The 23,797-nt window shown below is 39.6% G+C and overlaps 1 protein-coding gene across 2 annotated transcripts in view; it reads left to right on the top strand.

The window, feature by feature from the left end:
* Window positions 1-23,797, top strand: part of NEK9 (NIMA related kinase 9) — a 36,143-nt gene continuing 12,346 nt past the window's right edge. For both annotated transcript variants that reach the window (XM_061181079.1, XM_061181078.1), the window contains exons 1-16: window positions 1-351; window positions 2,550-2,727; window positions 4,439-4,494; window positions 5,043-5,113; window positions 6,755-6,860; window positions 8,524-8,655; window positions 10,224-10,334; window positions 11,424-11,488; window positions 13,775-13,825; window positions 14,281-14,473; window positions 16,154-16,298; window positions 16,947-17,147; window positions 18,044-18,090; window positions 19,272-19,427; window positions 20,781-20,889; window positions 21,396-21,557. In XM_061181079.1, coding sequence (XP_061037062.1) covers window positions 133-351; window positions 2,550-2,727; window positions 4,439-4,494; window positions 5,043-5,113; window positions 6,755-6,860; window positions 8,524-8,655; window positions 10,224-10,334; window positions 11,424-11,488; window positions 13,775-13,825; window positions 14,281-14,473; window positions 16,154-16,298; window positions 16,947-17,147; window positions 18,044-18,090; window positions 19,272-19,427; window positions 20,781-20,889; window positions 21,396-21,557 — 2,002 coding nt within the window. In that variant the 5' untranslated portion in view covers window positions 1-132. The remainder of the gene's footprint in view (window positions 352-2,549; window positions 2,728-4,438; window positions 4,495-5,042; window positions 5,114-6,754; window positions 6,861-8,523; window positions 8,656-10,223; window positions 10,335-11,423; window positions 11,489-13,774; window positions 13,826-14,280; window positions 14,474-16,153; window positions 16,299-16,946; window positions 17,148-18,043; window positions 18,091-19,271; window positions 19,428-20,780; window positions 20,890-21,395; window positions 21,558-23,797) is intronic.

Below are 23,797 nucleotides of genomic sequence, written 5' to 3'. Positions count from 1 at the left end.
GAGCCACCATGGACCCTGGCTGGGTGGCGGGGTGGCTGGGCTGACGGGGCCGCGGGCTGGCGTCTGAAGCGGGAGAGGCGCAGCGCCGTCAGCGCCGCCCGGGACACGCAGGCGGGTCCCGCGGCCGCCGCCATGTCGGTGCTGGGCGAGTACGAGCGACACTGCGATTCCCTTAACTCGGACTTTGGGAGCGAGTCCGTGGGTGGCGGGGACTCGGGCCCGGGGCCCAGCGCTGGTCCGGGGCCCCGAGCCGGCGGCGGCGCGGCGGAGCAGGAGGAGCTGCATTACATCCCCATCCGCATCCTGGGCCGCGGCGCCTTCGGGGAGGCCACGCTGTACCGCCGCACCGAGGTAGCGGCCCCCGGCTCCGGCCGCCCCCGCCCCGCCTGCGCGGCCGTGCTCTCCCTGCTCGTCGTCCTCGCTTAGTGTTAGGGCCCCGCAGGATATTTGTCTCGGGGTCTTCATCACTCGTTCAACTCTCCTGCACTAGGAGTTCGTTAGAGCATTGGTTTTACTGACTGGTCGTTTTTGTTTAAATCAGGCAACTGAGCAAGTGATTGAACCTTCTCTGAGCCTTAGTTTCCCCATCTGTAAATTGGAGTTAGTGATAGCTACGTACCTTAAACGTAATATTTATTTTTTAAGGTTATTTTGAGAATCGAACAAAGATACTTTGCAAACTGTAAATTAAAGTAGTTTATGAATGTGAGGTATTGTCAAAACTTCCTTCCTATTGTGCTGTACAGCTCTCCAAGGTCGAGGTGGAGAGGAGGGGATAGCTTCAAAATTCCCACATCCGTGGCAGCTCCCCTGCCTTTGCCATATCTTTATGTTCAGATATGAACACTCAGTTGGAGATTTTTCTTGAAGATCATGGGGAAGATTGTAATGTGTTAGTTTCTTCAGTGATTATCCAGCAGCGTTTATGCGTGGGAAATACTTTTTTATTTTGGTATATTCTAAGCCATTAGTTCTTAACTTTGGGAGGGCTAAGGACTCCTTTGAGAATCTAATGTAAACATGCCCTCCCCCCAGTCCACTACTGCACACATACAAGTCCTTTGAAGAGATTCGTGGATTACTGACCCTCAAGTTCAGAATGTATACTGATTAAAACCCTATACTGGGGAGTCTACTTCCAAAAACTAATCATAACAGGGTTTGATCACTAAAGTCTTAAAACTCTAGTTTTAGAATAGGTAAGCATCAATGAGAACTTGCTGGGGTTGCTGAAGGTGATTGATCTATCAGTGATCTATCTGTCTGCAGTTCTGGTGTGTGTTCCAAGGTACTTTTAAGGCTAAAAGATGGAGGAGGAGAGAGGTGGTTGCAAGATTAATGTATAATGTTAGAGTTACTGTTAGTATTCTGTTTTCTTATTTGTACTCAAAATATGGGAATGAGGAGATGAGCTTTGGTATTCCTATTTTATAGTTAAAGAAACTAAGATAGTATATTTAAGGACTTGCCCGCTTAAATTAGAAGCAAATCCTGGGCTAGAATGGAGTTTCACATCTCCTTGTGCATGCCTTTCCATTATTATCATGTTGAACTTAATTACCAAGGTTGTTTTAAGTTTGATTGCACTTTCCCTAAAATTGCACAGTATTATCCCTAACACCAAATGTTTATTACATCTGTGAATTTACAGGGGTTTAATTAGAAGCAGCCCTTTCCCTCAAGAAGCGTGTATTTCATTGGGAAGACATGTTAGTCTTGTTAGTAACAAATAGCATTTAAGTTGTATGTGTATATAAGGGGAAAAGAATGGACAAATATTTTAGTGTATGAGCTCTGAAAATTAAGGAAATGCCCAGTAGAAGGTTCATTGATCTTCCCCCAAAGTTTCAAAGGCCTAACGAAGCCATTCTAAAGGATAGGGAGGGTTATTTAGGTGGGGGTGCTCGCGGGCTGGGGAGCAGTATCTGTAAATAATTAGAGAGATTATAAAACGGAGTGAATATTGGGAGCCACAGGTAAGTCTTCATGAATAAAGGAAAACATGATAACATAAAAGTGACAGTAGAAACAGTTGCAGAATGGGACAGGGTGAGGAAACTGAACTCAGAGCCCTTAGACCTGGCTTATTCTTATCCAGAAAGGATAAATGAAAATCACTAGAAAAATCTAAATTTATAAAATTAGAGGCAATTTTAACATTTCTATTTTACAAGAAACTGTGGTCAGCCATAGGTAACCATTTTCCAGTTCTCTATTTCTCCAATACAATCCTCATCATGACTAGCAGTCTTTCATAATGTCCCTCAATAGAATCTTTGAGACCTACCTCCATCCCATATTTTTTACCTGGAATTGACATCATGTAAATTAAGTGTAGAAACAATGTAACAGCATCTTAATGCTTTCCCAGGCCTGCAGTAAATTATGTTGCTTGGTTGTATGCAGAACCTTTTAAAGTCTGTTCATGTTTAATGGAAAAAAAGGAGTCAGTCTAGGAAGTTTTCTTTCTAGGCTTACAAAGATCTGGGTGTGGATTCATTCTCTGCCAGGCGCGAGGAAAACATGATAGCTCTATTACTGTGTTACAGGATGACTCATTGGTCGTGTGGAAGGAAGTTGATTTGACCCGACTGTCTGAGAAGGAACGTCGTGATGCCTTGAATGAGATTGTTATTCTGGCGCTGCTGCAGCATGACAACATTATTGCCTACTACAATCACTTCATGGACAACACCACCCTGCTGATTGAGCTGGAATATTGTAATGGTAAGGTAGAATTCAGTGGGACTTCCTCCAGTGAGACATTCTTGTGCTTATACTTACCTTAAGGGGGATAGAAAAAGAAGATACATAAACAAAGAATAAGAACTTTAAATGGATTTCTAGAGTTTAAGAGAAATAGTTCAGGCCCTGGAGAGTTTTGAAATGATCTACAAAATGAGGGGAGGGATTTTCCCCCTGCATACTCAAATTCTCCTTTGTGATGATCATTCCATCTTCAAATTACTTGTTCAGTTGAATTTTACATTCATTTTTCAAGGTTTTTTCCTTATGAAATGACATTAGTCAGGCATTAGAGACATAGCATGGTTTGACACTTGATATAATATATAATGAAATGACTTGATATATAATGAAATCTTGTAGGTAATATTTATTTATATTGACTTCAGCTAAAGCCATCCTATTGAAAAGTGGTTCAAAGATCATAGCTGACTGAAAATGAAAATGATTTCTTTGAACCCTTTTGCTTGTAAAATAGCAGTATAGCCTGTTTGTTAAGAAAATAGACCCTGAACCCATATCCTAAGCTTCACTACATTTTAGCTCTGTTATCTTGCATGAGCAACTTAACCTCTCTGTGCCTCAGCCTCCTTATCTTAAGTGAGCTTGTTGATAAGCAATAGTTACCTCCTAGGGTTGTTGTATGAAATGAATATGTAAAGCTCCTAGCATAGTACTTGGTATGTAGCAAATTTTTGATAAATACTGTACAAGCTATTATCCTTATTATGTAAGAGAACCCCCAAAGCCCTTTCTTGAGCTGCATGCTAAAGAGGTCCCAGCATATTCTTGACTTAAATCTCTTAAGAGAAAGCTCCTAGACTTCTAACTTTCTTACTGGATTCTTGTGTACCATGATTGTTCCTTTGTTCAACCCTAAATGTATGAGATTATATTAGAAATTTTTGAAGTAGCAGAAGCCTCAAGTAGCTAACTTCCTTTGTGGTTAGGAGGAACTAGAACGAATGGTGTATTTATTGAAACTCTGAGTTACTAAATTGCAAGGGGGAAAAAGTTGTGAAACTTAACCAGGACTACAGTGTAAGTTACAGCTGCAGGTAGGAAATAAAATGAACCATCATCATTTGCAGTCTGTATTACTTGATAATGAAAGGGAGAAGCAAATTCAGACTTACTCTGCAGGAAGGAGTTAGTAAAGGGAGTAATGATTGGAAACAATCTAGAGTCTACCCTAAATTTTGGGAAACCTTTTCAGCATGAAGTGGAAAGAAAAAGAAGTTGATGATATACACCTATATATACAAAACATCACATCACAGCTGTAACCCAAATGTTCTAATAGTCACACTGAGAGAGTTGTTACCAAAACATTGCAGATTCCTTTAAAAGGAGTTTTGGAAAAGAAAATCATCTGATTTTGAAGACTTTCAAAGTAATTTTATAAATTAGGGTACTATAGAAAGTGTCTTTACTCTCATCGTTTCTAAAAATGCTGTACTTCCCGTTTTCGTATTGAGTCTCTTCTGTTAGGGAGGGGAATCTCTGAAGAATATTTCAGATATAGTCCTTGACCGATGGGAAGAATTTTGTACCCATGTACCCAAGAGCTGAGAAGGAAGAAGGGGAATCTTTTAAGAGGAAGCAGAATCCTTCACTTACTGTGGCACCTGTTAAAACCCTAGGAGCGTTGATCTCTATTAAGCAATTCAAACCTGTTTCTTGTTTATTGCAGGAGGGAACCTATATGACAAAATCCTTCGTCAGAAGGACAAGTTGTTTGAGGAAGAGGTAATTCATATTTCTGTGGAAAGAAGCTAGAATTGTAATGTTGTGATTCTTGCATTCTAGTTCTGTATTTACTCTTACAACAATGAAGAGTGTTTTTTTCCTTTTATTCAGACTCCTTCCAGGCTCTGATTGATATTCATGAGAAAGGAAACCTCTAACAAGGAAGCTGTCTATAGCTGCTTCCTAAATGGTTTACCTCCACATCATGATTCTCTATGAGCTTTCTTTCCTGGTTCTATTACTGCATACTGGTATGCCCAGTTTTCTATACCTTTGCATTCTTCCTGGATTTCTTTCCACAAGTCTGCTTCATCATACTATATAACAATATTGGAACTATTTTATAATGATCTGCTTTTTTTTTTTTTTTTTAAACCCCTACCACTTTTCTTTGCCTACTCAACCTACAAGCAAGAAATGTCAAGTCATGTTGAATCATAACCTCTGGTTGCAGCTTCATTTATTTTGTGTGTTCGAGTGTGTGTGTTTATTTATATGGTTTTTTTGGTTTGTTTCCAGTCCAAGTATAATTTATTTTTTCTCTGCAGATGGTGGTATGGTACCTATTTCAGATTGTTTCAGCAGTGAGCTGTATCCATAAAGCTGGAATCCTTCATAGGTAATGAGTGAAAGAATGTGGGATGTATTCCTTTCCACCAATCCAACCCTCACCTTGGGTACCTCCCATCAGCACTATTATTTTCTTGATTAAGCAGTCAAGGCTTTTCCGTTGATATAATTTAGGAAGGAAACAGTGAGTAATGAGGGGCGTTATCTTCACTTCCTAAAGTTAAACTGTTTGTGATCTAGGAAGAACCTCCTCAATAACTAAGTACTGCTCAGTCATCTCTTTAAGAAGTATTTTAGAGGTGAGTTCATTAATTCATCAGTAAAGCCTAGAAAGCCACTATAAAAGTGGTATTAGATTGGTTGGAACTCATTGTAAATGTTTTCTCTGAGCAATAAAATGGGCAATTGTTTTTAATTTTATAATTAAGTCTTTTAATTTAAGTAAAAAGGGCTTCCCTGGTGGCTCAGCGGTTAAGAATCCGCCTGCCAATGCTGGGGACATGGGTTCAAGCCGTGGTCCGGGAAGATCCCACATGCCACGGAGCAACTAAGCCCGTGTGCCACAACTACTGAGCCTGCGCTCTGGAGCCCGTGAGCCACAACTGCTGAGCCCACGTGCCACAACTACTGAAGCCCATGCACCTAGAGCCCGTGCTTCGCAACAAGAGAAGCCACCGCAATGAGAAGCCCGCACACCGCAACAAAGAGTAGCCCTCGCTCACCACAACTAGAGAAAGCTCGCATGCAGCAACGAAGACACAATGCAGCCAAAAATAAATAAATAAGTAAATAAATAAGTAAAAAACTTATTCATTTTGTACAATTAATTATACAGTTTTACCAGAGCTTTGGCCAGGGGAAACAGCTTTCTATTCACTTCTAGCTATAGGAGAGAACCATTATAAGAACATTTCCACGTCATTATACCCTGCTTAAGTGAGTCATGGATCATTGTTAGAGATTAATGTTAATACACTAGCATTTCCCTTTTTATTGGTTTGTCCATTCAGTTACCGTATATTTCTTGATAGCTGTCAAGTGGCTACAGTTGTGCATTGTTACTTTCTTTTTGACAAAGAATATTGTTCTGTTTTTTTCACATCTTTCAGTAAAGGAAGCCAGAGTATGAACTAGACACAGTTTATTTGTGTTACTTATGGTCAGTTCATCTTTAGAAAGATAGACAGTGATTTTATTTAGGTGACCTACATAGCCTAATCATTTTGCTGCTGGGATGTGCTATCTCTTCTGTTCTCTTGCCTTAACAAATTTGAAACTTTGGCACCAACCAAGTGTTAAAATTGCCTTGATAATCACTTATTTCAAGGCACAAGTGTTAATTGAAGAGGCAGTACACCTTATAGGAATTATGATTACCTAGGGCACCATTTTTTTTTTTTTTTTTTTTTGGTCTGACCCTCTCAACTTTTCCTAACGACTTCAGTGTTTTGGGGGACATGCCTGTGCTGCAAAGCCATGGAGGATGAAGTTAATTCTCTGCCTCCACTCCCCCAAGTCCCCTTCTCAATGTTAAAATGTATGAGAAAGTGATGACCACTCTTTGGGATCCCGTAACAGCCTGAGCAGTGGTAACACACTCTTTTTATTTTGTACTAATTTTGGGCGGGAAGGGGGATGAGATAAAATAGTTGAGTATATGGGCTTAATATACAGCATCTTTTTTTTTCAGAGATATAAAGACATTAAATATTTTTCTGACCAAAGCAAACCTGATAAAACTTGGAGATTATGGCCTAGCAAAGAAACTTAATTCTGAGTATTCCATGGCTGAGACGGTAAGTATGTGTTATCCTTGACTTGGTTGGTTTTGTTCTGTTTTGTTTTGTTTTTTGGTGGCACTGCGCGGCATGTGGGATCTTAAGCGAAGTCCTAACCACTGGACCGCCAGGGAATTCCCCCCCGACGTAGCTTTTTTCTTTTCCTTTCCTGCACTGTGAGATATAACTATACCCCCTAAATTTTGCACACTTTTCTCCATATTTTTGCAAGTTCTCCATACTTATAAAGCAAGTCTTCAGGAGTCTTTTTCCTGGACCCACTAACAGTCATTTACATGCTCAGGTGTTTTTTCAAGAGCCATTGTCCACATAACAGCTCTGACATCATTGCCCTTTCCAACACTGACTAGAGACTCTTCTAAAAGCAATAAAATACTTTACCATTTTTTCCAGCCTAGGATCTTTAGTAGATTTCACTTTATCTCTCATTTAATGTTTGTTCTTAGGGTGTTAGACATCTCTTGTTTTTCCTTTGAGTTTTTTCTGGTTCAGAAACCCTATATTACAAATAAAGGCTGATGCCCAGAGAACAGTCTCATCTTTAATATGATACACAGTCTGAACCGCAGAGCTCCCTTCTTACCTGATCCTATGAAAGACCATTTGTAAAGAGTAGACATAAGCTGATCTTTAAAGACAGTGATCTGATCCTTCTAGGACTTATAAAACCCAATTATTACTCTTCTGGTTTCACCATGCTTTGTCTTTAAAAGAACTTGAAAATGTAAATTAATAAAATTAATTTTGTCCTGATGATTATTTTTGATAATGTTGAGATGTGCCTGCAAGCAATCTAGAAACATCCAAGGATACTGATAGCCAAGGTTGGGAGTCGGCTTCAGGGACTCAGTTTGCTTGTATGACGGTGCCATATTGAGTTTCTGAGGAAGTAGTCATGTTGTTGCATGGATTTTTCTCATCAAGAGTAATCCGATAACCAAGATTTAACTTTTTTAAGCCAGTTAAATGCAAAGAAGGAACGATATGAAAATTTATAAATACCATGTAAGCCATCTGAAAAACTGCTTTGCCTTGCTGATGAAAGATGGCTATCAGTTTTATTAGAATTTCCAAGGTACTCATTGTCTCTCATCTTGGGAGAGGCTGACCTCCATTCAGGGCATTTTTTTTCCTTCCAACACATTCTTGAACTCAGAAGGTCTTTTTAAATTTGGAAGAAATTCACTAGCTGTGTTAGTATTACAAATGTTAAATTGAGCCATTTACAAAGTTTCACTACTATGCATTTCAGTTAGAACTTTTAACCCGTTTATTCAATTATCATCTCCCTACTACCAGTTTTTTTTTTTCCATTAGTGAACTTTTACCAAGTATGCTTTTTACAAAGTCTGTGAAGTCTTCAGTGGGTCTTGAATGCCTAAATCCTCTGTGATCCAGGAATCACAGAGCTTTTCTGTCTCCCAAATTACCATAGGCCTTTACCACAGAGATTGTCCCTTTATAATTGGCCCAAGAGATCTGATATGAATAAGATTTCTCCTCATAGTGGTATCATCTCATAAAAACCATTTTGGGATATGCTGATGAATGTTTTGTAATGGTTATCACTAGTTCTAGGAAATTTAATTTAGTTGTTGAAATATTAATATAGTTACCTCAGAAAAGAAGTCATTTTTTGATTGCTTTCTTTGTTGTTCAGCTTGTGGGAACTCCATATTACATGTCTCCAGAGCTCTGCCAAGGAGTGAAATACAATTTCAAGTCTGATATCTGGGCAGTGGGCTGTGTCATTTTTGAACTGCTTACGCTAAAGAGAACGTTTGATGCTACAGTAAGTTGATGTATTATCCCTGCATTGTCCTTGCAAATGGTACAGCTTGGTTGAGAGAATCAACTTTATCCCTGAGCTTCTGATTTCTTGAACAGAAATCAGCTGTAGGAAAAATAACCAGTATTCAGGCACTGGCTTAGTAGTGTATTACTAAAATTCTATAGACAAGATTTATTTCCAACTTGAATTCCCCACTGAAATAATCGTAATCAAGTAGTTTGAGCACGGTCCTTGAATCCGTTGACTGTAATTTTAAAACTGGCTCTAGGATCGACTGTGTGATGCAGCAATTTAGATAAGCCATTTCATTTCTTACGCTTCAGCTACATCGTTTTATAAAAGCTAAGGCAAGTTATATAATACTCATTAAAGTGTTTTGATCTTTTTTATGAAAAATTACACCCTGATTCTTGCTAAAGATTGCTACTGTTTTATAAACAACAAATCCCTTTAAGGCTCTTTTCTTCTTAAGTAAAGCCCAGTATAAAGCAGTGCTTCTCAAACTTTAATATACATAGGAAATCACCTGGGCATCTTGTTAAAATGCAGACTCTGTTTTAGTGTGTCTGGAGCGAGGCCTGAGATTCTGCATTTCTGACAGACTCCCAGATGATGCTGACGCTACTCGTCCATGGATCACAATCTGAGTAGCACAAGTGGATTCACATCCAATATCCTCTGCAAGCCAGATGTGAGAACTTAGGCAAATCACTTCATCTCTTTCATTCTCTATTTCATTAGCTATAACAAGGGAAAAAATACATATTCCTCTCATAGAGATGCTCTGCTAATGTACATGAAAATGCAAATGTAAGGTAATGCAGAATTCTTTGGCCTTTTATGAGACCTGTTTATTTTTCTAAGTCCTGAAGTTTATTCTGATCTATCATCTAGTTCTCTTAAATAACATAGTGGAAGGAAAATGAGTTTTGGAGTCAGATAGACTTTGGTTGAAATTATGGCTCAATTTTTTACTATCCATGTAGTCTTGGGCAAGTTACTTTACGTCTCTGAATTGGTAATGATAACCTTGCATGTTGTTTGCAAGGGTTAAAAAACATTATATGTGCAACTTATGTTTCTATTGGTCTCAGTAAAGGTGGTGGTGGCACTGTTATAATAATTTCTTATCATTATGAACTTATTATTCATTGCCTTGTCTGTTACAGCAGAGTATCACTTGTATAACCATTATTAGGATATATAAATTAGGAGGCAAATTAGTTGGCAAAGGACATACTTAAAGCCAAGAAGCATAGCTAACCTTGCTTTCCTTTTTCTTAGGATTCAGTTGAAGGGTCAGATTATAATATACTCTGAGTATTATTCTATTGGTCACATAGTCATACCTCCATGTTGGCCAGTTGGCTTCATTATCTGACAGCAGTAGTGCATCCCTAACCATTTCTTGCTGATATATACCAACAGTTGTAAAAAGAAGTCAGACCCAATTCAGAACTATTGCCATTTCTTTATATGATAGTCACAGACATCTCAAAGCCCCTACTAGTAGATTATATTGTCATCTTTATATAACCAAGGACAATACAATAATCATTTTCTCATAGAACCCACTCAACTTGTGTGTGAAGATTGTACAAGGAATCCGGGCCATGGAAGTTGATTCTAGCCAGTACTCTTTGGAACTGATCCAAATGGTCCATGCATGCCTTGACCAGGTAAGCGTGACTTAACATATTGATTTCAATTCAGTGCTTTCCCTTCCAGCCTCAGTGTTTGGAGTATGGCATAGATGAACCTGCACGAAACCACGTCCACTTCCCCAGGGTAGGATGTATTTGTGGCTATATCCGGGAGAATAGGCATTGGCAGTTCATGATAGTTGTGTGCTTCAGCCAACAAATTCTTCCTTTACTAATTTGCGAAATGAATTTACCATCTCAATTGTGCTCCATTTTTTATGATCAAGATTAATTTTTTTAAATTGATTTTATAAAATAATAGTTAGAGGTAATTTAGAATTCCTAATGTGCAGAATGTATACAGTTCTAAATGTCACAGTTGCCTTGCAGTGCAGTTCTAGGTCAGTATTATTCAAAGGTGGTCCAGGAGCCACAGGCATTAGAATCGCCAGGGGATGGGGGATTTTTACAAGAAGAAAATGAAGATTCCTGGGTCCCACCCCAGACTGACTGGATCAGAATCTCTGTGGATAAAGCCCAGAAATCTTTATTTGTAACAGGTACTCCAGGAGATTCTTATGTACTATGTATACCGAAATTTGAGAACCACTGCCCTAACAGTTAAAACAAGTGAGGAAGGTGCATTCTCATTCACATATAAGTGTTGATGATAGTGAGCATGAAGCATGGAATGTGACATAAGAAATAGGTTTTTTGAAACAGAAGGATGATATACAGTGATCTTTGAATAACAAACCTACAGCCTTCTAAGAGGAGGTAAATGTGTCTTTAGATCCCATTTTGCCCATTCCATTTATTTATTTATTTATTTAAATATTTATTTATTTATCTAAATATTTATTTATTTATTTATTTTGGCTGCACTAGGTCTTCATTGTGACGTACGGGATCTTCATTGCGGCATGTGGGCTTAGTTGGGGCACATGTACTCTTAGTTGCGGCATGCACACTTCTTAGTTGCAGCATGCATGCAGGATCTAGTTCCCCAACCAGGGATCAAACCCAGTCCCCTGCATTGGGAGCATGGAGTCTTACCCACTGGACCACCAGGAAGTCCCTTGCGCATTCCCTTTAAGTTAAAACTAACCCACTGATACTTTTTAGGATCCTGAGCAGAGACCCACTGCAGATGAACTTCTGGATCGCCCCCTTCTCAGGAAACGCAGAAGGTAAAGAACAAAGAAGTTGCTTCATTTTCTTTCTGTAGATGGCTGACTGACTATTAGAAGCCTGACCAGAGTACTACAAAGAGAGGGTGGTGTTTCCTGACTTTGCCACTCTGCTGCTATTTTCTTCCAACATCTCTGCTTTCATTGCTTGATGTAGTTCCTGACTTTCACCTCCTTAACCTGTGCTACTTTGTTCTGAATTGATACTGATGAGACCCTAGAGCCCTTCACTCCTCCCCATCTTCTGTGAGTTCTAATCTAGAGTTTGGGCACTAGAGTGTAGTAATTAAGAGAGGAGGGCTCTGGACTCAGACATCCTTATGTTTGTATCTGAGTTGTGTCATTATTTTTGTCAAGTTATTTAACATCTCTGTCCCTTAGTTTTCTCTATAAAGTGAGGTAGGGTGAGGATTAAAGGAGGTAATGCATATAAAGTGCTCAGCCCAGGGCCTGGCACAAGGTGCTCAACAATTGTTGGATAGTAGTGTGGGTTTGGACCAGGCCTTTGCTTTTTAGTGCATTTGTTTAGATGGTAGATTGCAATTGGAGGGGTCCTCTTCAGATACCTTTTGCCTGTTTCCTGTAGTCGAGGTTGATTGATTCCTGACAGGTTATTTCCTGAGGTTTATTTAGTGTTAAAGGTCTCTAGAGGTAGGAAGAAGGTCCTTTATCCCTCACTTTTTGTAGGAGGCTTCAAACCCTAACTCAAAGGAAGAGGTGTTCTTCATCCTTCTTAAATGCTCTAGTCTCTGTTTCATCCTGTTATACTATTTTTGCCTAACAACCCTTCTTCCTCCTCTACCAGTTCTTTGTTTTTGAGTCTTCCCAATATTCAAACATGTACTGTGCTCTTTTTCAAGTGTTGCCCTTAGATGCATTAAGTGTATACCTAATTCCATAATCTCTGCTGTTTGGTCAGTAACCTTTATTCTGTTGTATTAAATTAATCTTTTCTGGTTCTCCAGTTGATCTCCAGCCAGTGTTTTAGTGCATAGAATTATGTATAATACTCCAGATGCAGCACTGTAGCCTTCCATTTATGTTCTATTCGTATTCAGGCAATATCACCCTCTAGGGCTGGTTAAGCATATTCTAATTCTTTATCTGGCTTATTTTCCAACAATATAATCACTGTTTAAATCTCTTATTTAAATATTTCCATTGATAATGCAATTTTTATTGAGAGAGTTGGAGATTTACATGTAGTACTTTGTTAGAACTTTGTTCTTTGATGGAAAAACAGAAGACAAAGAGCTTTCCAGATAAAGCACAGACACAGGGAATTGTGGAAGTATTCAGGAAGCACTAAGTCCTGTTTGGCTAGAGGTTCTAGACCTGGCGTTCTCAATAGCAACACCTCAGGAACTTTAAAGAAAATGCTGGTTCTCAAGCACCACCCCAGGTCTTCAGCTATAATTGATTTAGGCAGAATGAGAACCCTGAGTTAGAGCATGGGAATGGAGACAGGGAAGGAAGGCTGGAAAGGTAGGCAGAGAATGTTGAATGCCAGATGAAGGAATCTGTGCTTTATTCGAGGAATAGTACGGAAGTGTTGGATATTTATGAGAGGGCAGTTCATGTGATGAGAGATGCGCCTTAGGAAGAGTTATTTAGCAGTACTGATATCAGTGTTAAATCAGTATAGGACTGATAAAAGTGGATTAAAACTGTGGTGAGACCAATTAGGTGCTACCACAGCCCAGTTGGGAAGTAAAGCTGCCCAGCACCAAGGTGGTGAGACTGGGAAGGAGACGTGAGTAAAAGGGCGTTGTATAAGTAGAATCTATAAAACTTGAATATTGAAGAAAGGAAGACAGCTGAGTCCAAAATCACTGAAGTTTTAAACCTAGTTCACTGGGAGAATAGAGGGTGCCCGCTATAGAATTAGGAGAGTCAGAAAGAAAAGCTGTATTGGAAAAAGATAATGAGCTGAGCTTTAGAGATGTTGAGTTTAGGGAGTCAGTGAGCAGACTAAAGGAAGATGTCAGCAGGTTCCTAAAATGAGCATCAGAGGTTCTCAAGGCTCTCTGGTCCGGCCTGGAACATTCCTCAGAGACAGAAAACAAATGGCCCCAGACTGCTGGCCCCCTTGTATTTAATGAATTGTCTAATGCTAGGCCTATAGAACTGTTTCAGTTGTATCGAAGTACTTTCCTAAAAGTATTGTAACATTGTGGGAGGCATATGGTTTATAGAAGATTAAGTCTGTGAAAGGTTTTAAAGAGACACTAGTGCAATATAGGAACCTATTATTTCTCTCATGTATCTTTGCTTTTCTTTTGGTAGAGAGATGGAGGAAAAAGTCACACTGCTTAATGCACCTACAAAGAGACCAAGGTAATGCTCAAGAGACTCTTGAAAAGTAATATATCTTAAATTACCACCAGCGGGTCTTTCTTTCTTGGGTCTGGACATTGTTTGATCCCAGTAAGAAGCCTTTGGCATCCTTTCAGAAGCCAACACCTGCTTAAATGTCAAATAGTCATTTCAGAGAAAAAGAAAGCTATAATTTTACCCTCATGCTAAAGTGGACATCATTATCATGATGAATGTTGAAAAGTTGAAAAGTGTAGGTGTTATGGATCAGACTGCTATCTGATCTGGCTGAGCTGTGATGAAGCCTTAAGGCAGGAATTGCAAAGCCTGCTATGATAGAGGGTTGAAATAAGTTGTCGAGAAAGAACATACTTTCTCATACCATAATTGGCAGTTCTCAGGGAAAAGACTGGAAGCATTTTTCTTTGATATAATTTTTATGATAAATGTTCCTTTGTTCTGGGGGTTGTCGGCAGGTCAAGCACTGTGACTGAAGCACCCATTGCTGTGGTAACATCCCGAACCAGTGAAGTCTATGTTTGGGGTGGTGGGAAATCCACTCCCCAGAAACTGGATGTCATCAAGAGTGGCTGTAGTGCCCGGCAGGTGTGTGCAGGGAATACCCACTTTGCTGTGGTCACAGTGGAGAAGGAACTATACACCTGGGTGGTAAGTGAAAGCTACGTACTTTAGAACAGTGACGTGCGCCTCATTGTTTACTGGGCCCAGGATGTCTAAGAATTTTGTTGGTTGAACATGTGCTGCAGAAGTGGCAGCATGGGATGATGGGATGTAAGCTCTTTTGAGAGTAGGGATTTTGTCTGTTTAGTTCACTGATGTATCCCCAATGCCTGGTACATGTTAGGTCGCTTATAAATGTTTTTTGAATGAATGAATGAATGAATGAAAGAGAGAGAAAGAAGGAGAGAAAGAATTAAAAGGCTTGGACTCAGGAGATTGGATTCTCATTTACCACTGGGTGATTTCAGAAGGTCACTTAATTACTCTGTTCTATTACCATGCATTTCAGAGCAACTCATACCTGTGAAATAGCTTTGTAAACAAATGAAGCAGTGTACCATGTCAGGAAAATTCTAAGACCTCCATCAGTGATTGAAGATGGAATATCTTGAGTAGAATTTTCCTTTGTTCACCTCTAGATTCTATCCTCTCTCTCACCTCGAACAAACTGCCCATATTTGTTGTCTCTTTTCTTATCTCCCACTCATTCCTCATTCACCTACAGTGCAGCTTCTATCCCTCCACTCAATTGAAACTACTCTTGACAAAATGACCTATAAATTGTGAAAATAAAACAGATAGGTACACTTGAGTCCTTGCTTGATCTCCTGTAGTATTTGACATAGTTGGTCACTCCCTCCTTCTTGAAGCCTGGTCTTCCCTTGGCTTCCACAAGAGCATGTTCTCTTGACTTTGCTCCTGTCTCTTCCGCTGTGCCTTCTCAGGCTCACTTCAGGCTGCTTTTTCTTTACCCAACCTTGTCTTATCTTAGGTTCTCAGTTCTTCCCACTCTTCCTCCTTCCTGCTCTTCCTCCTTTCTGAGGGAGCTCATTTTTTCCAGTAGTTTCAGATAACTTCTCCACGAGGACAGGCTTTATCCCCAGTGTGTGACAGAGTAGACACTCAACTATTGATTGATTGAGAGAAAGAATGAGTGATTTGGCCTCTATTATAGAGTTTTAACTTGCTGTTATTTCCTAAAATCCTCTCACTTAAAGAACTAGTTTCTGGGGGGCTGCCAGAGGTGGATTGAAATTAGTGCCTTAAAAAACATTTGTGTAAGGACTTACAGTTGAGTTATTGAATGGGAAGAATTACTTATGTCTTTAAAACTGTTGAAAAGTCATGTAGGACTATTCTCAGTGCTTTATAGCAGCGTCTTTGATGTAACCAGATTCCTTATGACGGTTACATATTTCAGGGAAACTGTGACCAAAATTTGTAAAACTTTTATAAGGATTTCCAAGAGACTGTACTCCTGTAAAAAAACAATCAAATTAGACTGCATAAAGAATTTTTTCATCATCACCCATAATTAAATAGACAGTTCACCTTAGACTTGAAGAAGAAAGACAAAATTGAGAATGGGTCCTTTTAAGGCCCAATGGATAGCAGTCTGGATACTTTAAAAATCTTTATCTGTTGGCAGGGGTTTTTTACTATCTACCATTAAAAGGTTTAATCCTCTTACCTTTTTTTTTTTCCCGTTTCTATATTTCCAACTGATTTTTTTCCTACTGTTTTTCTTAATAAGAAGTGATATTAAAGACTAGATTAAAGATTTGGCGTGAAAAGTTTAAAACTTCACAAGACCTGTTTATTTCACAGAACATGCAAGGGGGTACTAAACTCCATGGTCAGCTGGGCCATGGAGACAAAGCCTCCTACCGACAGCCAAAGCATGTGGAAAAGTTGCAAGGCAAAGCTATCCATCAGGTGTCATGTGGCGATGATTTCACTGTCTGTGTAACAGGTAAGCCAGCAGCAGAAAGCACCCAGGTGCATTTAATGTGGGGTATTTTACTTAATTCTATGCAGTTTTAGTTGGGATTTTACAACAAAAGACAGTATCCAAAGAACCAAAGACAGTGAGCAAATATTATACACATTAATAACAACATGCCCAACTTGCTATAGCATTAGAGTAGTGATGAGCAAGGAGAAGGCAGATGGATAACAGAGAAGAGGTGGGATTAGCAGAAATATATCATATGTCCCAGTTGTGGGGGGAGCAGAAATAACCTCACTACCTAGTCAGGTGTAGATAACGCTGAATCAGGAATCGGGAGCTCAAATTTAGTTTGGGTCTTGCCATTACTTGCTTTATGATTCCTTGGTGCTTCCCTTTTTCTCTGTAAAATAGAGATGGCCCCGGTAAAATTTTAAGCCTCTTTAATATATCATCCCACCATTCTTTTTTTAACTGTTACTGTAACAGTACACATGACCCCCTAAATACCAACAACTCTAGGTTTGATAGACAGTCTATCAGATTTCTCTGATATAATCATCCCATGTGAGCTCATTGGCTGAGGTCATCCTCATTCCAGCCCTGCCCAGCTTTCTGATTAGACAAAATAAGTCATTCCTTTGATGGGTTCTGCTTTCCTTCCTTTCACAGATGAAGGTCAGCTCTATGCATTTGGATCTGACTATTATGGCTGCATGGGCATGGACAAGATTGCTGGCCCTGAACTATTAGAACCCATGCAGCTGGACTTCTTCCTGAACAATCCAGTGGAGCAGGTCTCCTGTGGAGATAATCATGTGGTGGTTTTGACACGAAACAAAGAAGTCTACTCTTGGGGCTGTGGTGAATATGGTAGGTGTAGCCTTGACTCTGTCCACTTATTCCCAGGCAGACAACCTGACCTCATGCTTGTGTGCCTCTAAACACATCATGCAGCCTCTATTTAAGAAGTGTTAATTCAGTAAAAGAGAATCTTTTTTTTATTTATTTATTTATTTTTGGCTGCATTGGGTCTTTGTTGCTGCGCGCGGGCTTTCTCTAGTTACGGTGAGTGGGGGCTACTCTTCGTTGCAGTGCGTGAGCTTCTGATTACGGTGGCTTCTCTTGTTGCAGAGCACGGGCTCTAGGTGTGTAGGCTTCAGTAGTTGTGGCACACGGGCTCAGTAGTTGTGGCTCGCGGGCTCTAGAGCGCAGGCTCAGTAGTTGTGGTGCACGGGCTTAGTTGCTCCGTGGCATGTGGGATCTTCCCGGACCAGGGCTCAAACCCATGTCCCCTGCATTGGCAGGCAGATTCTTAACCACTGTGCCACCAGGGAAGTCCAGTAAAAGAGAATCTTATAGAATATTTTCATTGGGAAGGAAGCACTCATTTTATTTTATTTTATTTTTTAAGTTGAGAGGTACAGTAGATTTTATTTTATTTTATTTCTTTTTTATTTATTTATTTATTTGGTTGCACCAGGTCTTAGTTGCAGCAAGTGGGCTCCTTAGTTGCCGCTTGCCGGCTCCTTAGCTGCAGCACATGGGCTCCTTAGTTGCAGCTCGCAGGCTCCTTAGTTGTAGCTCGCCAGCTCCGTAGTTGTGGCATGCGAACTCCAAGTTGCAGCATGCACGTGGGATCTAGTTCCCTGACCAGGGATCCAACCCGGGCCCCCTGCATTGGGAGCGCAGAGTCTTATCCACTGCACCACCAGGGAAGTCCCTGGAAGCCCTCATTTTAATGATTTTCTTTCTTATGTGTGTCTCAGGAAGGCTGGGTTTGGATTCAGAAGAGGATTATTATACACCACAAAAGGTAAAATCAGAGGCAACTTCTTCCTAGAGCCTATCTAGGTCACACAGACTCCAGTAATATGTCCTCTTTACCTGACTCCTCATATCAAGGTGTTTATCCCTGAAATATTTCCTATCTGGGAGACTGACAATCCAGGATTCCTAATTTCGCACTATGTGGTCTTGTCATCTGACTAAATCATCAAAAGTTGCGAAAGAAGATGCAGCCACTGTGGACACTCTGGAGTCACATCTTGCTTGGGGATGAGCACTAAAATCAGAATGTATAACGAAGAAGTCACATTAAGCTAAACACACCCTGGATGGGAAATATTGGAAAGCAATAGAGTATCCCTTAACCCAGCACAGCCATTTCCCTTCCCCTTTCCACAGTTGGATACCAAATGAAGTAGTTGTTTGTATTTAGGGGTCATATTGTATGAAATGTAATAGCTAATTCATCTCAGTACTGCAAGAGCTGGCACTGTAAGGGCTGGCACGGGAGCTGAAACAAGCAGAGAGAGCACGGTCACATGCACCGTAGGACACAGGCTCACCCACTGTTCACTATTAACAATGTTTATTTACATTTTAAAAATTAACATATATCTGTGGGACCATTCTCAATCAATAGGATTCACAGCTATTCCTCTTCTCCTGAAAAGACGATAGGAGAAGGTTTGAGGTTTGAGTTTTCAGGTTTCACAGACATCCATCATGTCCCCCCACCATTCTTCAGCCCTGTCTAGTTAGCTGCAGAGGGATGTGAGCCTTCAGAAGTCTTGGCTGCTGCCTCAATCCTTGGTCACCTCACTTATTATATGACCAGACTGGCACCCCACAGGGCTACTGAGCTGCTTCTATAACTATCATGGGATCTCTGCATCTCAGAGGGCTAAATCAGTAATAGATCGAAGCTTCTCTTTTCCCAGTGTTTTCTGAGAAGTCTTCCTAAGTAGGACCTATTGCTAAAACTTTTAGCTGACCTGGAATTGCCTTCTTTTACTTTATTATAAAACTTGAGCTCCTTGTTGAAAACAGTAGCCTCTAAGCTGCTGGGCAAATCTGAAGAAAATAGAGCAACCTTTATTTCCTTGTAGTCATTCTGCTAAATGCAGAACATCATTTTTTAAAGAATTTGAGGGTTTTTCCCTAATACAAGTTATGTTTGGGAGATTTTCTGATTTTTTTTTTTTCTTGCAGGTGGATGTTCCCAAGGCCTTGATTATTGTCGCAGTTCAATGTGGCTGTGATGGGACATTTCTGCTGACCCAGTCAGGCAAAGTGCTGGCCTGTGGACTCAATGAGTTCAACAAACTGGGTCTGAATCAGTGCATGTCTGGAATCATCAATCATGAAGTGAGTACCCTGTTTGGTATCCTAAGTACATCATCAGAACTTCTCTAGGTTGGAATTTCTTTGGAAATGCTATTATTGGTTTGTGACCGTGGAATTTGACTTAAGAATAAAGTGACGATCTCACAGACATTATGTCCAGTAAAGTAGCCAGCCACAAAAGTGTAAATACTATATGATGCCCATTATATGAAGTTTAAGAACAGGCAAAATTAACTTATGATGGCAAAAGTCAAAACAGTGGTTACTTCTGGGAAGAAGGGCATAGGTGTTAACAGAAAGGGTAGGAGGGATCCTAGGGTGATGGAAATGGTCTATATCTTGATCTGGATGGTAGTTTTACATTTATATACCTTTAGAAAAATGTATCAAGCTGTACAATATTGTATAGTACGTTATACCTCAATAAATAAATTGACTACAAACAATCAGTGATGGAATTCAGATTCTACCTTATCACTGAAGTAGGTACAAGAAAATTAACATTATGAAAAGAAACATTTTTCCATGTATCACCTCTCTAGGGAGTTTTTATGATTACTCTCAAATCACTGATCCTATACAGGCTTATTAAATGTAATTACCATTCACCTCCTTCAAGGATGTCATAAATTCGCCACTGATATTAAGTACTAGTCCCCTCTTTGTGTTAGTATGATGAGTTTTTGTCATTTTCTAAAGAGTCATATTGAGACAAGTTTGCTGTCTCAATGGAAAAGACGAGAATTTTTAAGCAATCTCTAAAGTAGTGATTGTGAAATGGGAGAGTGCAAATTTGGAGCAGGTCTGGGGAGGGTGTCCATGTAGTTTGAAAAGGCATATTCAGAATTACCATTACTTGATTTGGGTTTTGTTATAACATTGTGTTTGTTGTGAAATTTTAAACTTACATGGGAAGATTTATTTTTATGCTAATCTAAAGGGAACGTGGGTTTTAACAAGTTGAGAATATTGTAGGTAAAATTAGATCACAGTAAACTGATGGGCTGGACAGAGTCTTCAGGATTTTAATTCCTTCCCCTGCTTTTGTTAGGTATGTAGAGTGTATAACCAAGACAAAAGTCAATGATTCTATCCTTATATAGATGCCTTCTGGGATGGAGAGTTCATGTTTTGCATACCCTAATTTAGGAATCTTAAAACTTTTGTGGTCAGAAAGTCCTGCCTCACACTAAATTCTCCGATTACATATTGAGCTTATTTCTTCTTTAATCTATTGGAGATGAAAAGCTACCTGGCACCTTCTTAATAACATTCACTTGAAAGGCCTTTTGGTTACCACGACAACATTTTCAGCCTGTTTCCCCTCCATTTTTTACTTCATGAGTCTTTGCTTTGTGTTCTACCTTGTTTCAGGCATACCACGAAGTCCCCTACACAACCTCCTTTACCTTGGCCAAACAGTTGTCCTTTTATAAGATCCGTACAATTGCCCCAGGCAAGACTCACACTGCTGCTATTGATGGTGAGTTGATGTACGACTGTGTACACAGGCCTTAGTATTTCAGGTTCTTTTATTCTATCAAGTAGTAGCTCTTCTTAACTATATGTACATTCTCCTGATTTCCCCCCATCATCCAGTATTATCTTATTAACAAATTGGGCATTCGAATAAATGTTTTGTTGGTAATCATTATAAGTATATAATCAATACATTCCTTAATGAGAATGCCACACCTATAATTTCTGGCAACTGCTATTTGTAATTAGCACCATCTATAAGTTTTCTAAGTTAAATAGTACCCATTTTCCACGTTTAAAATAGAACATATAATATTGAGTCACTTCCTGGGTCTAATTGGTCATAGTTCTAGATGCCCTAGCTGCCCTAGGTCCAGGATTGTGTAGCTAGCTTTATATTTGTATACTCTAACAACCAGAAGCTAGTCTATGGGACTCTGCATTGTCTGCATTTTCCCTCTGTTTCATGACCCATTTGTACCTGGTTATTTATTTTTGCTTCTGTCTCAGAGCGAGGCCGGCTGCTGACCTTTGGCTGCAACAAGTGTGGACAGCTGGGCGTTGGAAATTATAAGAAGCGTCTAGGAATCAACCTGTTGGGGGGCCCCCTAGGTGGAAAGCAGGTGATTAGAGTCTCCTGCGGTGATGAGTTTACCATTGCTGCCACTGATGGTGAGTCTGTACATGTTATTTCAGGCTTTCTGGATAGATGGCTATATTTTAATTTTTGCTTGCAAAAGAGGTGGACTGGTTATTTGTGTAGCTGGATCATATGTTTACTTTTTTATCTGTGTTAAATTGGTGGCCAATTTTTATGCCTGTGGAGCTTCATTAACTTTTCATGTGTCCAACATAGTGATTGCTGTAAAAAGGTCAGATTTCTAGAAAATGGCAAGTTAGTACTCTTAAATCCCTACTTTTTTTACTTTAACTTTTTTGGTACAATGTTTTAAGAATTATTAAATACTTATACATATACCTTGCCCAGTACCATGTTGGTTCCAATAAATGTTGGGTGGCTAGAGAGGAGAACAACATAATTTAACCTTGCTCCTTGGTTGGGGTCAGCTGCACTGCAGTGATGTCTTTAGGGACTGCTAAGGCTTGAAGGGCTATATACCATGTGTTTCTCAACTTTCTGAATTGGTCTAATGGAATTTTCTTCTCTCTTTCCTCTCAGCTATTTCTTCTCCTCAGCATCCTGCTCCTATCACCACTTCTTTACTGCAGCTTCTGCTAGCCTTCACTCCCTTTCCTCTTTCTTGTGCTTTCTTTTTTTCTTTTTTCTCTCTTCCTGTATCACCTTCTAAACTCTCTTGATTTTTGTAGCCACTTCTTTCTTGTGACTAGTGAATAACAAAAAAACATATTTCATCTTCTTATCTTTTGACTCATTTTGGCTTTTTTTGTTATTGCTCATGCTCTGGCATGTCTTTGTTTTCTTTCAGTCTGTGCCTGTCACTTACACAAGAGCGGTCCAGTGATAGTGTCAGATAAGTGATCTGTTACCATATTTAATTAAGTGAACCAGCCTTCAGAGTAGCACATTAACCTTCCCTGCTTGTCCCAAAACAAGTGGTTTTAGGGAACAGACTGGTTAGTTCAGGCTAGATAAATGGAAATGGTACCTAGAAAGACAGAATCAGGATGTCACTGAGGATTAAAAATAGTATAGCAAGTTCAGTAGCACTTTCTGACAGGGCCTCAGAGAGGTAATGTTTCTTCAGTATCTGTGTACTTCTCAAGTTAAACTTCAGAATGACGAGTATAGAATTAGACTCTGTGTCTGGGCATATTACCTGTTGATAAATGTTCCTCTACTCCTCTGAACTGTACTTGATCACCTCATTCACATGGCAGACATAAACTGAGTGCCTGCTATGCTCCAGGTCCTCCTTTAGGCTCTGGGACTGTAGAAGTGAGTCTCAGTAAAATTAGAACCATCATATGATCCAGCAATTCCACTCCTGGGCATATATTCGAAGAAAAGGAAAACAGTAATTCGAAAAGATACATGCACCCCAGTATTCATAGCAGCACTATTTACAATAGCCAAGACATGGAAGCAACCTAAGTGTCCATCAACAGATGACTGGATAAAGAAGATGTGGTACATATATACAATGAATGGGATATTACCCAGCCATTAAAGAGAATGAAATTCTGCCATTTGCAACAATGTGTATGGACCTAGAGGGTATTATGTTTAGTGAAATAAGTCAGAGGATGGCAAATACTCTATGTTATCACTTATATGTGAAATCTAAAAAATAAAACAAATGGATAAGTATGACAAAACAGAAACAGACGTACAGAGAGAGTGAGAACAAACTAGTAGTTACCAGTGGGGAAGAAGAAGTGGGGAGGGGCAAGATAGGGGTATGGGGTTAAAAGATACAAACTACTATGTATACCATAAATAAGCACCAAGAATATATTGAACAGCACAGGAAAATATAGCCATTATTTTATAATAACTTGAAATGGAATATAATCTATAAAAATATTGAATCACTATGTTGTATACCTGAAACTAATATAATATTATAAATCAACTATACTTCAATTTAAAAAAAAAAAGTGAGTTTCAGAAAGCCCCTGTCCTCAGGGAACTCACAGTCTAGTAGGGTAGGGGAGACATACATATAAACAGATTAGTGCAGTCAGGTAGGTTCAGTGCCATGATTGTAGTATCCAAGTCTAAAGCCTGGAGTGTCCAGGGCTCAATCCTTCTCTCCCTTTCTTTTTTTTTTTTTTAATATTTATTCATTTATTTGGTTGCACCAGGTCTTAGTTGCGGCAGGTGGGCTCCTTAGTTGCAGTTCCCGGGCTCCTTAGTTGCGGCATGTGAACTCTTAGTTGTGGCATGCATGTGGGATCTAGTTCCCTGACCAGGGATCACACCCGGGCCC

Source organism: Eubalaena glacialis, chromosome 2 (assembly GCF_028564815.1).
Source record: "Eubalaena glacialis isolate mEubGla1 chromosome 2, mEubGla1.1.hap2.+ XY, whole genome shotgun sequence".
NCBI classification, from domain to species: domain Eukaryota; kingdom Metazoa; phylum Chordata; class Mammalia; order Artiodactyla; family Balaenidae; genus Eubalaena; species Eubalaena glacialis.
Note: the sequence above shows the minus strand (reverse complement) of the source record. Positions and strands in the feature narration are given on the sequence as shown.